The sequence below is a fragment of the Stegodyphus dumicola genome, chromosome X2 (assembly GCF_044657685.1).
Source record: "Stegodyphus dumicola isolate Sdum_Otavi_A_Nest chromosome X2, ASM4465768v1".
Taxonomy (NCBI): domain Eukaryota; kingdom Metazoa; phylum Arthropoda; class Arachnida; order Araneae; family Eresidae; genus Stegodyphus; species Stegodyphus dumicola.
In genome coordinates, this window is record NC_140781.1 from 179,314,315 (window position 1) to 179,331,668 (window position 17,354).

Genomic DNA, 17,354 nt, shown 5'->3' on the forward strand with positions numbered 1-17,354 from the left:
AACTGCACTTCTCATAAGTAGACTGACTAACGTCATCATTTTCTATAGAAAATTCACTGCAATTTTCAACAACTACAAAAGACATCAACATGAAATTATCTCAATCCCTGTGACATTTGATTAGCATATAAGAAATTTAAATTAAATACATACTTAGTAAAGTAATACAAATGTGGTTCATGCTTCAAAAAATGCACTTTTTCAACTCACTGAATTGTTTTAATTATGGTAATTACGGAAAGATAATTACGCTTCAACTTGAGAAAAAATTATGTTTTTATTTTAAAAAATTCCCACATCAATAAAAAAAAAAAAAAAAAGAAAAGAAAAGAAAAGAAAAAAGAACTTGCATTGTGACCAAAAAAGTTTAACTAGTTTGTGAAAAAAAGGTCTCTAAATTTACTGACAAATCAGTAAAAAAGGCTGTAAAAATAAAAGCACAAAATATTGCTACAGAAGTTTATGGAATATAAAATGAGTGACAAAACCAATTCAGAACTAATAAGTATTATTCTTAGTGAGGAAATCAATAGATACCCACACTTTTAAACCAATTTTGTTTAGAATATAATAAGAATTCTTATCTCAGATAAATAACACATTAGCACATATTAAACAATGCATTAGCACAGACAATAGGATTCATAAGCATTTCAATACTTACACTTTTTTCTGCAAATAATAAGCTTTACTGTTGTATTTTAATATTTATTTATGTTACACAGTGCATGAAATTTTAATAACATGTTAATGTATTACATTGCTTTAACATACTTAATTAAAAGGGATAATTAATTAAATAACTGTTATAATTTGTGCTTTATTACACAAATGCAATAAAGCACAAATACTCTATACCAACATTTTTATAACTCTTCTATTAAATGAAAATGCAGACTATATTGTATACATCAACTTCAACAAGTGGTAAAATTCAATGTTGCGATTGTGTTGATTTCAACATAAGAAAAGACAAGGTCCAACATTAAAAAGGTGTATTTCACAAACAAATTTCTCAACAATTTCTATCTAAATCTGCATGATAATATATCACAGATTTGTTTTTGTTAGAACCATTATTAAATATTAAAATTATAAACAATAAAACTTAAAACATACTTTTCTGCTAAAGTGGCTTGTTCATTTATACCAATATTAAAAAAGACTGAACTAACAGTAAAACGACAACCATTAGAACAATCAGCAGGCAATAAACTTATAACAGATGGAGGAGCAGGAATGAAGACACACAGAAATAACCTGCAAAGTAAAAAGTAGTATTTTAAATACAAAACTTAGGTTTAAAATGAAAGGGGATTACTACTTTGATGTATGTAAGACAATTAAAAAAAAAAAAAAATTAGATTTCATTTCCTTAAATACTGATCAAAGACATGCAGATTCTGTTAATTTTCTGAAAGCAATCTTCCAACACTATCGGTGAACTAAGTTTTGAAAAAAGAAATTTAATTTTTATATGATCCTCAAAGAATCAAAATGTGAAACTAAACTGTGGAAAGAGAGATTTTTAAAAACAAAAAAGTACTTTTATATGATCCTCAAGGAGTAAAAGTTATTAATTACATTATTATTACGCTTTAACTTTTTCATATACACTAAGGTTTGCGATATGCAAGTTTACTTTGCAAAAGAAGCTTTAATGGCTGAACTTCACTTCCTTAAAAGCAAGTTTAAAGGTTACAACGTATGAATATGAAAAATTCGCAAGATATTAATTTGCATATGTGATCCATTGTGTGTTTAGAAGTGTCCTTTCCCTATAATAAGTCCATACAAATTTTTAATTTAGTATTCAAAGTGATGCAACAGAACACAGGTATTCCAGTGAGATAAATATCATTTGATGAAAAATTCATTGTTATATTATCAATTATACAAATGATATTACTGAAACTAACAGCAGCAGTCTGATTCAATGAAATGCTAATAAACATGAAAAACTGATCTAAACTATGACTATTAAACTTTGCAGTATTAAATTTGCATTATTAAAACTATTATTAAGTAGTATGCATCAGACAGAAATTTTCACTTTTTAGAGAATTTATATATTCATGACATATGAATAATGGCAAATTAATATAAAGTTAAAGACTGTCAACTTTAATTCCATTTTATGTCAGAAAGTACTTTTTAAACATACCAATTGTAATTATGTTTTTTATAAAGGGATTAATTAGTAGACTATAGAAGTACCATATATGGCATACATCTGTGACATAGAAAATTCAGAGGTATTTGCTGTAAACATTTTGCACAAAATAAAGGAGGTCAACTACAAATTTAATAATACAACTAATCTCTTTGTAGAGTTTGTTTTAATTGGAAGCAGAAAAGATGAAGATCCTTCGCCGGGAATCGAACCACGGACCTCTGAAATACCAGCTCAGTGTGCAAAACCCCTACACCATGAAGGCACGCTAGGGAAGTGGTAGAAATACCTTATATACTCCCCTTTTTAATGGGCGACTAGGGTTTTAGGGGACCTAGTTGCCAAATCCTGGGTGCGGAGAATCATCATCCACAACTCTTTTAGTTCGGGCGCCACTTGTAGAGTCATTAGGATTTCTTTAGAGGCAGAAAAGATGAAAAATAGCAAATGCCTTTGCAGGGAATAGGACCATGGACCTCTGGAATACCGGTCCAGCGTGCAAAACCCCTACACCACGAAGGCACGCTAGGGAAGTGGGAGAAATACCTTATATTTTTAACGATACAAAACTATTAATCACCAAAATGAACAGATTTTACTTTGTTGTTAATATCTAATGCAGACAAAAGTCTTTAATCCAGACTCGTCGGGACATTGGTGATTCCGGACTATAGATCATCAGTTTAAATCTGGTAAGATGGCATGCAGAAATTATAAAATTAAAAATATGAAACCGTAATTTATGAAATAAAGAGCAATTATGATCTAAAGGGTATCAAAATTTCCAAAAAAAAGCTTAATATTTATTTGTTTACTTTATTAAACATTTCTTTCAACGCGCGCATGCGTAAAGCGTACATTACACATAGTCGAAATTGGAAAATTGCAACCAGAAAATTATTTGATTTGTATTCGTGATATTTATAATGATGAGGAATTTGATTTAAATCATATCAAAGATGAAATACCACATTTAGTAAGGAATTATAAGCCGAATAAAATAAAAAACATCTGCCCTGAAGATAAGGATAGTGCTGACAGATCAACTTCCAGTTCATTGCGCTCCGCGACACCCCCCTTCCCCGCGCAGAACAGCGTGAAATTGATAAACAGATTTCAGAATGGTTAGAGAAACAAAGGAGCCTTTATACATTTTTTGCAGCAATTCCATTTTTTGTTTGATGGACATATAAAATTGCTCTAACAGTCTGCAAAAAATAATAAGCTGGATCCACTTCGAAGATTAAGGTACAACGCAATCTGCAACATTAACTGAAATAGATAATTAGATAATTTTAGCTTAGTTATACATTAAACGCGCATGCGTAAACGTATTATGCGCATGCATACACGCATATGTGCCTGCGTAAAGGTATTACGCGCATGCGTCAATGCATATATGCGTTGACGCGTATATGCGTTGATGCGTATATGCGTTGACGCGTGCACAGAAAATTTGTAGCTTTGAGGTCTGGATTATAGATCATTGCGAATTATGGGTGTCCGGATTAACGACCTTTGACTGTATGTTTTTTACCTTTTCTATCCCAGAAGTCTTAAAATTAAGTCACTAATAAGCATGCAAAAATAAGTCAAGTTAAAAAATTTAATTCTCAAATACATCTTCACAAACTCCTTGTTAATTTCATCAAAAGTCTACTGAATTTTTCTCTTTAGTTCAAGAACTATTTGTAGTTTGTTAACTTAAATATTCGACTTGACATATCCCCATGAAAATACATTGCAAGATGTTAAATCACAAGACCTCACATGCCAGTTCTGGTCACTGCCACAAAGTCACATCATACACCCGGGAATTTTTTATGAAACAATGTTTTGTTGACTCATGGAATGTGCAGCAGATAACCCTTGTTGAAAACACTTCGCATTTCATCCATGCGGACAAGGAGACTGCAAAAATGTATGAACATTCTATGTCTGTAATGAGTTTTCTTGGTTTTTTGATTAAATAATACAAAATTATTTAATCAGGATTTAATGAATTACAATGTACTTCCGTGTATGAGGTGAGAAGTTTTAGCCAATTTTTTTACTACTGAAGTTAGGGGACTGGTTTACATCCAACTTTAAAATGCTTAAGAAATCATTCAATCACTAAAATGATATTATAAGTACCTGAAAAAACACTATTCTTTTTATTTGATCCTAATACACATTAAACAGATTTCTTATATCGGTATCTGACTTCGATTTTTCTAGAATTGTCATAAGTTTCTTTCTGGTAGAGCCAAGTCTGGGTAAATATCATCATCCTCTATTTCAGCATTAATATTATTATCATCTGTTTTGTAGATAACATTTTTACTTCCATCCATAGCATTGCTCAATATAAGTGATAACTTTCAGTTTAAAACTTGGAGAAAAGATAATCTCTTTTTTGTACGTGCAGCTTACTTTGACTAAAAGAAGAAATGAAGTACTTTACTTTCCTCCTAAAAGCCAGAGCACAACTGAAGGGACCAATTTTGCAAATGCTTGAGAAAGGTTACCACAAATGAAAAACCGAATTATCGGCCAAGTGCCAAATAATGTGCATGCCTAAAAGTTAGGCATATTGAGGAGAAAAAAAAACTGTTGGGGCCAAAAATTCCCTCTTATTCTACAATGCTTTCATCTCTATTTTTCGAACAGAAGCTAAAGATGAATTGGCATTCACGTTCTGCTCATTTGATAGGTCTTGCTAAGCTAAATAATTAATTTTCCACATATTTCGCAATGTATACAGCTGGATTTACAGGCTGATTTTAAATTTGTCTTATACATGGGTTTTCAGTTTAGACAATTTTTGCAGCAAAACCTTACTTCTTGGCTGTACACAGATCCACTTCCATTCAGAAACATACAATATACTTTTTTAATGCTGGTATATACAAAGAAAATAATGCCAGTGCAAGAGAAAAATGTAGTGAGGAGAAAAAGGAATAAAAGATGGCGAGTTTTTTAATTTTTTTTAAAGGGAATTAAGAAGGTTTTTTTTCCTATAAAACTGCATCAAAGTACTTAAAAAAAAAATTCAAATCCATCATTGCAATACCTTTCAAAGTAATTTTCTCCTTCTTAAATGAAAACAAAGCTAAATAAATAAATACATTCTTTACAAAATCCTCAGAAATGTGATTTTCCCTAAATTGAATCCTACTGCTGTTTTTATTGTTGTCTTATGCATTTATTGCATGAAAGAATGGTTGCCAGAGCCTCAAGGAGGTTGGACTTCTACTTCCACCCCAGTTTTGAGAGAGAGCACCCCAGGGTTTGGTCCAAGGGTATCCCACCCTTCTCCCTTTCCACTAAACCACACAAGAGGACTTTCGGCTAGCCATATATTTAGATTGCCCCCATTCCGCAAAGACACTATACATTTACAAAAACCCAGGCCTTCTCTGGGATTCGAGCCTGGGCCCTTCAGTACCGCAGTAGGTTCCCCTAACCCCTATACCATCTGAACGACATTCCCACTGCTAATTCTACTTTTATATTAAACGCATATACAGTTGGATTAATACTAATACTACTAAGAGCATACTAAGTGTACCAAATTACAATTTTGAATTTATTAAGAGAAAATTTTTCTGTTTTCCAAACATTTTTCTTTACAATGTTTTCCATTTCAGAAAAGTCTCTATAAGGGCTCCTTTTAAGAATCTATCCCTATCAGATAAAGATTTTTATTGAGCTTTCTTACTGCACAAAATAGGAACCAACCAGCTATTAGGTGCATTTAAATTGGAAGTCAAAGTCTGAAAAGTTGTGGATAAGTAAATCCTTTATACATATTAACCATACAAAGTAAAAGTTATTTTTAAAACCTCAGAATATACACACAGAAGTATTAACTTGTAAAAAATTACGAATCAGTAGATTTATGATACATGTTTACTACAAAAAGAAGTTAGTTTAGGTTATTTGAATATGGCAAAGCACACAACAGGTATCTGCTTTCGAGGAGAACTTTCAAAAGGAAATTGGTATGTATTCACATTTCACTTGGGAAAAACGATGAAAACCAAACATGTTCCAATTTGTTCACCTAGGACTGAACTCAAGATGAACTCCCAGTTTGGTCTTAATCACTCTGCCATTGGTAGGCTACTACTAAAAGAGAATACTGAGGTGTGACGTTAAAATGCTAAAAGACTTCAGTAAAAAAAATAAAATCACTTTGTCAATAAAGCATGTTAAAGTGTAGTGTAAAATGTTTATTTGTATTCTTATACAAGAAAAAAAAATATTTCCATAAAATTTACCATGCTAAGTTCTCTAAAAATTGAAAATCTGTTTGTTTACATCCCAAAATGGGAATGGATTACAAGTATTCTTGGATTATCGGACTTCTGCCACATAAAACAAATATATGCAAGAAGGAACAGTACACACTTTTAAAAATAAGTGAGAAAATAGGGTTGAAACTGCAGACAACATTCACATTATTTGAATTTCTCTTCTGCAGTATGCGCCGCTATCTTGATGGCATTATGTAAATTTCTCGAATCGAAACTTACTGCCATTAGCAAGATTTTCTAATAGCACAATAAATTCTTTAACATTATTTGATTTTAAAACAAAATTCATTCCTGAAAAATACTTTTAAAGAAAAAAAAATAAATAAATAAAGCATTAACAAAATTTCACATAAAATGCTAGTTTTCACTTATTTTGATCCAATGTTTTCGTAGGTGATTATACAAATGTTCAAATATACAGCGCTAGTATTGGGTACAAAGTGTGAACAATGATTTATGAAAATTTAATTTTTATTCATAATACATGCTTGTGATATATAAAAAATGCAAAAGAGGAATATAAGGAAGACTTAATTTTGTAGACAATGCTTGAAAAAGAATTTTATGACAATTAATAGAAAAGCATTTTTTCATTTAAATTTTTAGCCGGTCAGGGAAGCAATTCAATCTGGTGATTGACGAAGAACCCTTGGATAATGCGTGCCACGTGTGGTCGTGCATTATCCTGATGAAATATGGCTGTGGGCAAGCCCTGAAGGTAAGGAAGGACAACTGGCTCCAACACCTCGGAGATGTAGCGTTGGCTGTTTAAAGTACGAGCAACGCATATTGGAGGAGTGTGAGAGTGATTTCTTATACTGCCTCATACCATAATACCCAGTGCAGGACCAGTGTGGCGGTGCATAACGCAGCTGTTCAGCATCCTCTCTCCACGGTGTCTCCAGACTCGAATCCGACCATCGTGGTGTTGCAGACAGAAGCGTGACTCATCAGTAAAGACAATTTCATTCCATTCTGCTGTCCACATCCTTCTTTCATCACAACATTGGCGGCAGAGACGTCTGTGGTTCTGTGTCAAGGATAGATGAAGCAATGGACGTCTTGTAAACAGGCCACTCTGCTGTAAACGGCATCGAATGGTACGCACAGACACTGGACGATGCATTACAGACTGAATGTGCTGTGCTATGGTTCATGAGCGATCCGTCACTGCCATGCGAATAATGTTCCTGTCACTCGTGAAGTGGTGCACTGAGGTGGATGTGATCGAACATGTTGGTCCGTTGTACCCTCCTGCATCCAATGGTCACATATCTGCATTACAGTTATTTGGTTTCGTCCAACACAAATACCGATTTCCCTAGGCCATTAACCTTCCTCTGTTGAACTCAGATACTTGATCAAATGATAATCGCTGTTTACTAAGAGGCATAATTGATCGTTTTTTTGAAAAAAACCACAAGAAAAACACAATTGCCGAACTTGAAATCGTCGAAAACTCCAAGCCTTAAATAGCACTTTGAAGTGGCGCCACAAGCACTTCTGATGTGCGTCTGCGCTGAAATTCTAATCATTTGCATATCTCCTCTCCGCTAATGCATGTTATAAATTTCATGTTATTTGCATGCTTCCTTCAGGGTGATGCATTTACGGTGACCAGCAGAGTATTTAAGGTACATTATTAAATATTTACACCTAGTGAATTGAACTAGAAAACTGAATTTTTACAGATAAATAGATATATTATTTTTTATACCTGCATTAAAAGGTTAATTATTTTTAACTACTTACTATTAGGCAAATAGTTTTATATATCCATAGAAATTAAGCAGACAGGTTCATTAGCAAACTGAAGCGTCATTGATCACACGTATTTATAAAAAGAATGAAATATTTCAAATTCATACCTATTTCCTTCAATTCGCGGCTGTGGATTACAAGATGCATCAGATGGCTCTAACCAAAACAATACTCTACGAAGATCATCGATTCCAACAACCATATCTTCCAGTGCTCCCATTTCATCACCATAACAGCTAAGAAGTCCTTCAAAGTGACATAAGACACCCACAGTTCTAAGCATTTGAATAAACATAGAATCTGGACTACGGCACCATAGTCTTGTCATAAGTCCTGTCACCAGACTTGTAAGCTGAGAAGCACAGTAAAATTTAATAAAAAGATATATTTCAGAAGACATGATTCAAAATATTCCGAGCTGGAATATTTTACAACTAAACAAATACATTTAATAATTTTAAAAGTTGAATAAACTCTTCCAAGCTGAATATAATTAAGAATTGAAAAACATAACTTTTGAAATAGAATCATAAATTATATTTAAAACTATTCCTATCATGTAAGAAACAATTCATGATTCTCAAGCCAAACAAAATAACTGATTCAAATTGCGTTTTCAATGTCTCGAAAGCGTAGCTTAGGATATACATTAGATTTATATATAGCTTTGTTCTAACATAGGTATTCGGACACAAAATCTGACTTTTTTGAAATTACATGCCATTTTTTTTCCATATTTCAATTCTACGACTCAAATTATGCCTGGATATTAAATTTTGTAATTTTTGTTGAGAAATTTATGGAAAAATTTAAAAATTTACCTTGGCGAATTTTTTTTTAGTCTGCCCCAAGAATAATTCACCTGCCAAACCTCTTAATTTAGAGCAACCTATTTTCCTTTCCTTTTTTTCATTGTCCATGAGCTGAAAAAAAGTCATTGTTCATATTTTCAAATAATTTTAACAATGTGTGTAAACCACATTTCCGTTATTATCGCTTATCATAAATTCGCCAAATTTCAATATGTGCCAAAATGTAAATTCACGTATATCTTAGGAAATTTTGAATTAAAAAACTCTCATTTTCTGCAGGTATGCTTAGAAACACATCTACTTTAATATAACGGCAAAACTTTTATAGGCTATAATTCAAAATTTTTTTCGAAAATTTTATAAAAAATATTTCAAAATACAAATTTTAAAAATAAATCAGAAAAATAGGCGAATTTTATTTGAAATGAACCTAAATTTCGATAGATGAAATGAAGAATCATAAGTTTAATAAAAAAAAGGAGATATTAATGAATATATATCAAATTCAATTAACATTGAGGAGCTAAAATTCTAAGAACTAATTTTTTAAAACCTACTTTGTGATTGTTACAAAACTCAGCAGTTTTGCATAATTTGAGTCGTAGAATCGAAATATGGAAAAACTTTACCACTTCATTTCAGAAAAAGTCCGAATTTGGGTCAAAATACCTGTATTAGAACAATGCTATATATAAATCTAATACATATCCTAAGTTGCACTTTCGAGATATGAAAAATGCAAATGGAATTTCGTCCATTGACCCAATAGAACGAGAGATATAGAACTGTCCCAATTTTTTTTGGCAGTGTTCAATGAAACAAATGTTCATTTTATATATATATTTTTTAAATGGTAAAGAAAGAAAAATGATGCTAAAGAAAACTTCAAGTTAGGTTAGGTTTTTAATTCATTCTGAAATCTATCTAATTGCCTTGATAATTTACCTTGTTAGTTTCTTCCCCTGCTGCTTATGGAAGAAAGATTGAATCATTTATAATACATGATTGAAATGCTTGCTTTTAACACATAACAATATTAAGTTGCTATAATCCAATAATTATACGCAGCCAACTGGCAACATAATACCTCAAAGGGTTGAGCATATATGTCAGTTATGTACGATGAACAAAAAAAAAAAAAAAAAAAAAAAAAAAAAAAAAAAAAAAAAACAGAAAGTAAAACAATATGTGTATTAGGTAAAACTGAATTACTTACAGCCTGAGAAAAAACAATATCTCGTCTGTGTCTCACTTTCTGGGTTAAAGGTAAGCATTTTGTTGATTCCTATGAAATACAGATCAATCAATAAAAACATACATCAATACACACACACATATGCATGCAAATATATAAATTCAACAAATACTATAACACATAAATAAGAAATACTTCTTGGCACATTTTCTTTAAAATAACAATTAGAATGTCTACCCCAAACGAAATCCTAGAAAATACAAACTTGTAGACAATTAAATTGGCCTGTTATACTTAAGCAATTAATATTTATATGGAATACACAACTAATGGAATTTATCACCAATAAAAAAATGACAAATTGCCCAATAACATTTAAAACAATAAAATGTTCTATCTTTCTTTTACATTGATTATGAAAAGCAAGAGAAAATCAGCATGAATAAATAAAAAAATAACTTAACTTTAACTTCACACTTAAACCATAAAATTCAATTCAACAGTAATATTGCAAAATAATTTTAAAATGAGAATATCTTCAGAATTTTCAATACAAAGTCTCACGCGCTGGATATAAAAATGTTTTTTTTTCCTGCACTGTTTTGCTATTCCTCGCTTTGAAATTGTTGAACTTGTTAATAGAAAAGTTTTACAAAAATGAAATAGACAATAAAACAAATTCCAAATTTGGGCTTCCAGATGCCAAATTGGGTGGAGAGTTACATTATTCAGAATTTGATGGCTCTAGGTACCATTGTATTATCACAATGCGAGAAACATAAATACACTTATGCAAATTTTTCATTATTTAATTTCGTTAAATGTAATACAGGGTTGTAATACTTGGTGGCAACAGTTTGAAAAGTGAATCGATGCAACAAAACGCCGAAACGAAATTAATAGCTCTTCTGGGCTAATAAAGAATGTAGAAGAGCCAACACATTATAACGACCTGCTTAATATGACGATATGGCTGTTAAAAGAGCTCTTACAGTTATTTACAGTTTTCTTACAGCTATCTTTATTATTATTACATTATTATTATTACAGCTTTTTACAGCTGTCTATGGTACTAACATAAGAACAACACGCTCTTTAACCATTTAGTCACAAAATTCAGTCAAGATGAAAAATCTTGTTATCGAGTTAGATTAAAAACATAGTTATTAGATTGAAAAAAAATCGAAAAGGCATTTTTTTAACCTTTTCTGTGTTACCTTTTTTATTTAATATCATGTTCTTTGCGCTTAAACCATAAAATTCAGTTCAACAGCAATATCGCAACATAATTTTAAAATGAGCATATCTTTAGAGTTCCCAATACACGGTTTTGCACGCTGAAGATAAAAATGTCCCCCCCCGTACAGTGTTGGCACTGCTCCTTTTAAATCATCGAGTTTGTTAATCAAAAAACGTTAAAGTTTTAAGACTCAGCCATAACTTGACTACTCAACTAAAGCTCTGTTTCATTGACTCAGTTTTAGCAGGAGCAGCATTTCCTTCTACATAATAAATCTAAATGGAAATTCCAAAAATTCAATTTGGATTGAGATCAGAAATACAAATTAAGGAATGATTTTCCAACTAAACAATTCAGTCAAAGATTCCATTTCAAACAAATAAGAAAGTTAACGAACTTATTTGAGCGATGCAAGAACATAGCATTCAATCACTCTTTTGACTAGATTTTAGAACTACTTTTTATTCTGGTTCAGGATAAATATAGATGAACAAGATTTTGCATGGATTAGCCATGACAAAAGACACCTATATATTGCCTAGGATAATCAAAATTTTGACAACTGCTAGAAATAAACTTCCTAACTTCACCTTTAAGTGATATTGGCAATTAAAAAATCCCAACTGTAGAGACAAAATTTACCCAAAAACAGGAGAAGTGGCAAGTTTTAAACAAATGCATCCCTGTGGATTATTTCATACAACAGCCAAATGAGCTTAAAAAAGGCAAACTACTTTTAATACTTATTGATAACACTTTTGGTTTGGTTTGGTTTTATGTGATTATGATTAAGAAATAATTTAAGAAGATTCTGTTGCAAAGCAGCAGATAAAAAAGCAATTACGTACAAGACCCTGAGAGAAAAAAGATTCTTCAGTAATCCTTGTTAAGGATGCATATTAAAAGAATTTTTTTCCTCTTCTTAACAGCAACGACCATAGATTTTTCACTGGTTTAATAAGATTATACCCCCCCCTACATTTAACTGCGGGAAACCCATCAAAGTTCTTAATGAAGTGATAATGAAAATTCTTGTGACAAATTTAAAATTGTTTTGACATCGGTGCCTATACTCAACTATCTTTAACTTAAACACAATTTCTTCTTGATGGAAAAACCAGAAGAACTAAAACACGCACAACTCCTTTACAAAAAAATAAAAAAATTAATGCATTACAGTTTATTTCACCCAAATCCCTTGAAAATCTATTTGGAGCTATTCTATCACTACCATGGATCACCCAGCCATTATTAAGAGTTCTGTCATCAACTGAACTGCAGAATATTTCTGGCATTACCTCTATTCATATAAATTCCTACTATGCATAGTTTAATCATAGTTAAGGAATAAAAAATCCAGGACCTTGAGTGTTCACCAGGGGTGAGCACGTGACCCTGATTGCATCACGTAAGAAATGCATTTTATGCTGATGCACGATAAGTATAATATACATATTTCATATTTACACAAAACTGTATTCTATAATCTATTTGATACCCCTCAGATTAAAAAAGTAAATAAAAATTTAACGACACAATTATTTGTTTCCAATTTCCCTGACCCCCAATTCTTTTCTGCACCTGCATATCAACATTGGCAAAAAATACTTGGAAGGGGGCAGGGAATTTCTGTGATGATTCATGCAAAATTAAATTAATTTCAGCGATTACCTACAGCATATACACTGTATACGCCTGTATAAAATATAAGAGTTTACATGAAGGAATAAAAGGAAATCATACAGCAAAAACAACAGAAAATCCAGGATATTGAAAAGTAGACTGCACATCCTTTGCCACATGGCTACTCTGAAGATGATCAAGGACAGCTGGTATTTTTGTGGTTTTTTTTTCAGTCTTGCATATTTTTCACTAGAGATTTTTTTTTTTTAAAATGTCCCACGACTGGCCGAGTGGATAAGATTACTAAACATAGGAAATTCGACCCAGGTTTTGATACCATGCACACGGGCTGGCTGCATGGTTAGTTTTTGTTGTTTTCACCACATTTAATGTAAAAACGAGCCAGGTTATCTTAGAAAATCCTCTGCAGAAGCATCCCTGTCCTTAGCCAGACAACCCTCATGTGCTTTGTCACTTTAATATAACCAAAGGTCGCCTAATCTTTCTGTTTGAAACTCTATATGAAATTTTAATTGTTCATACCAATCACTGCATGAATATATGAAATTCACCTTTTAGTTTAAGAGTTCTTTTTGTGTTGACACATGTAATCACTTTCTTTCTGGAGACCAAATGCTATTCATAATTGGAAAATTCCTCTCTATTAGAGCTCATGAATTTGGCAGTGAGACTAATTAATTAGATGGGTGCAATCAAAGTTATTTAAGAATCCCAAGAACAAACTTTGATATAATTGCAAATTTCAGATGTCTAGTAACTCTAGTTAAGCAGCAGGCACACTTTACTGAGTTGGCGTACTTTCAAAATACATGAAGGTCTTCTAGCCAGATAGATTTAGTGACTAAATATGACATGCACAAATTCACAATCACAAAATACATTCAAAGAAGAATGCTGATGAACTTTCATGGACTACGCACAAGTATATGTAACCATATTTCAAACACTGAAAAAAACTATGTTAAGTTATTGTAGTCTGATACTGCCTCACTCTGACACAATCAATTGGAGAAAACAGAGCCTATGAAATGTGTAACTTAAACATAGAGTATTCATAAAAGACAATAAAGGAAAATCAGTGATACATCATGAGACATGGCCATATTACTGTAATTTCCAGCTCTGCTATTATCATTTACATGTTTAAACCTTGAATATGTGAATGCTTTCTACTTTATATTATAAGAGACAATGATTACAAGTAAATAAATAAAAATAATGATTTGTATAGCACATAACTAAACAAATATGAATACTGAATTAGACTAGACCAGGGGTCGGCAACCTGCAGCTTGCGAGCCACGTGCGGCTCTTTGGATGTGAAGCTGCGGCTCTTTAGTTCCATACTCAAATATTATTTATATAAAAAAAAAAAAAAAAAAAAAAAGAGAGAAAAACTGAAGAAGAGCATCAAGAATTCAATCGGAATAGGATGCAAGCGTTCGCTTTCACATGCAATTTCATATGCCTTGCAACTTGTCTCATTGGCCTCGAAAAACTCGCACACAATAAATCAAATTTAGAGAGACACTTCACTAGAAAACATATTCAGTTTGCTAGTAAATATCCAGCCGGCAATGAATGAAAAAAGCTGTCAACGAGATCCAAAAACAAAAACAGCTATCAAGATCCATGTTAAGTAACTGCACGCAATCTACAAGTAATGTTAATCTGGCAACCTTCGCGATATCATTAGCAATTGAAAAAAAAGGCAAACCATTTACAGATGGTGAGTATGTCAAAGATTGCTTCATACGAGCATCTGAAGAACTGTTTTTTGATTTCAAAAACAAACCAGAAATCTTGAAAAAAAATCAAAGATTTGCCACTATCCGCTAAAACAGTACATGATAGAAAAGTTAAAATGTCTTCAAATGTAACATATTTACAGGTGGAAGATATTCAGCTTTCTTCTGCTTTATCACTTGCTATAGATGAGTCTTGCGATATAAAAGACATGGCACAAGTTGCCCTTTTATGTGTCTTTCCGAGATCCAAAGGAAGAACTTATAGGATTGATACCGCTCTCTGGACAAAATAGAGGGAAAGATACAGCGAATGCCGTGGAAAAATGCCTTGAAGACAATAAGATTGATTTACATAAAATCGTTTCAGTAGCAACTGATGGAGCCAGAAGTATAACAGGAAAAAATAAAGAGACAACAATGATTTTTCAGAGCAAAATAAACCCCGAAATTACTACATTTCACTGCATAATACACCAAGAAGCGCTTTGTGCCCAAACATTTCCGGCCAAAATAGTTGAGGTTATGAATTTGGTAATCAAGATTGTTATCAGCATCTTGTCAAAAGCACTGTACCATCGTAAGTTTAAAGAATTCTTAAACAAAATGGAGACTCAGTATTCCGACATCCTTCTTCACAATAAAGTGCGATGGCTTTTCAAATGAAAGGTGTTGAAACATTCTGCTTTGTGCTTGAATGAAATAAATACATTCCTAAATGAAAAAAGGCATTAATCATCCTGAATTAGAGAACGACAAATGGTTGCAAAAATTTTACTTTATGGTGGATGTCACAGCGAAATTAAATGAGCTGAATCTAAAACTGCAAGGAAAGGGAAACCCAGGCTATGTTTTAGAAGAAGTGGTTTGTTTTGAAGAATTCTTTTTACAGAAGATATTCAGAGAGGTAAATTACGTCATTTTCAATTTCTAAAGCAATATGATGATAAAACCATTGCAACTGTTGACACAAATTACTTCAGCACAGTTACAAAAAAAATTAAAGATGAATTTGCTGACAGATTTGAGTAATTCAAAACCAACAAAACAACTCTAGCATTCATAGTAAACCTTCTCAACACAAATAGTAACGAAATCCACACTGAGCCATTTGGAATTGATACTGAATCTCTAAAAATGTAATTGATCGATTTAAAAAGTAAAGCTTTGTGGAGTGGAAAATTTACAGAGTTGAAAAGCAAGTTGGAAGAGTTGGAGGTCCAGAAATGAATGTACGTAATGCAACAAATGGGGACAGCTTTAAAAGAAATTCTGCGTGTTGAGGCACTTATATTCGACACACGGAATAGTCTTCCAGATTGGTACAGTGAGGTGAAGAAGTTGGCATTTGGAGTGCTGACTATCTTTGGATCGACATATTCGTGCGAGCAAGCGTTCTCTTGCATGAATATAATTAAAAGTACAGTAAGAAGCCAACTAACAAATAAAAATTTAGAGTCATGTTTGAAACTTAAAACAACCAGTTATGAGCCAAATTTATCCAAACTTTCTAAAACAAATGTCTTCTAAAACTTCTAAAACAAATTAAATGCAAAGCTATCGCTCCCTTTGAATTTATTTGATCAATTGTTTTTTATTGAAGTACAGTGTTGTAAGGAAATGTTTAATTGTTTTAATTTTTTACTTAAATAAAACGTAATTGCCATATATAATAATGCCATATATATATAATGCCATATATATAATAATGCCATATATATATTATCTAATTTGTTGTGAAAAACACTATTTATATGCGAATAAATAGATATTTTTCTTATGAATAAATAGATATTTTTTTCTTAAGAATAAATAGATTAGTTTTTGTTTATCAAAAAACTTTATTTATGCAAGTACTATTTATTGTTGTCAAGAAAAAATGTGGTGGCTCTTTAGAAACTTTGAAATTTTGTAAATTGTAATTTTTGGCTCTTCCAACTCAAAAGGTTGCCGACCCTTGGACTAGACTAAGCCTGAAATATCTTCCTTACCAACAAATATGGTATTTCATGTGGCAGTCAAAATTGTATAGCTTAAGATAATAAAACCAACAAGACATAATAAAAATGAAAATTTAATCTGAATGACATCCAAAAGTTTTATTTCCATGAAACTTTAAAAATTCACATTTTTTAAATTGCTAATTTAATACAGAGAATATTACAACTGAAAAAACAAATGTAATCATCAGTCATTATCAATTGCATAAGATATTCAAATGTTTACTCACTTTAAGAGATGTAATGCTATATGTTAACTTTGCAGTTTTTAGAAGACACTGGATAGCTTGTCGCAGTTTTTTTATGCTAGGCATCAATTCAGCTGTCCAATTCAAATTCTTGGTCAAAGATTCAGTTGCATCTGACTCTGTTTTATTTCCACAGATAAATGATTGTACCTTACTTGCCATGCACATAATACTCGCTTTAATATTCAAATGAGTTAAATCCTATAAAGGACAGGAAATTATGCAAGATACAGTT

General features: G+C 31.8%; 1 protein-coding gene across 3 annotated transcripts in view; it reads right to left on the reverse strand.

The window, feature by feature from the left end:
- The window catches only part of LOC118188074 (inositol polyphosphate-4-phosphatase type I A), a 210,204-nt gene that overhangs the window by 42,236 nt on the left and 150,614 nt on the right, over positions 1-17,354 (reverse strand). For all 3 annotated transcript variants that reach the window (XM_085809794.1, XM_085809792.1, XM_085809793.1), the window contains exons 18-21: positions 17,102-17,320; positions 10,264-10,332; positions 8,343-8,587; positions 1,120-1,260 (exon numbers count right to left, since the gene is read on the reverse strand). In XM_085809794.1, the coding sequence (XP_085665920.1) occupies positions 1,120-1,260; positions 8,343-8,587; positions 10,264-10,332; positions 17,102-17,320 (674 nt within the window). The remainder of the gene's footprint in view (positions 1-1,119; positions 1,261-8,342; positions 8,588-10,263; positions 10,333-17,101; positions 17,321-17,354) is intronic.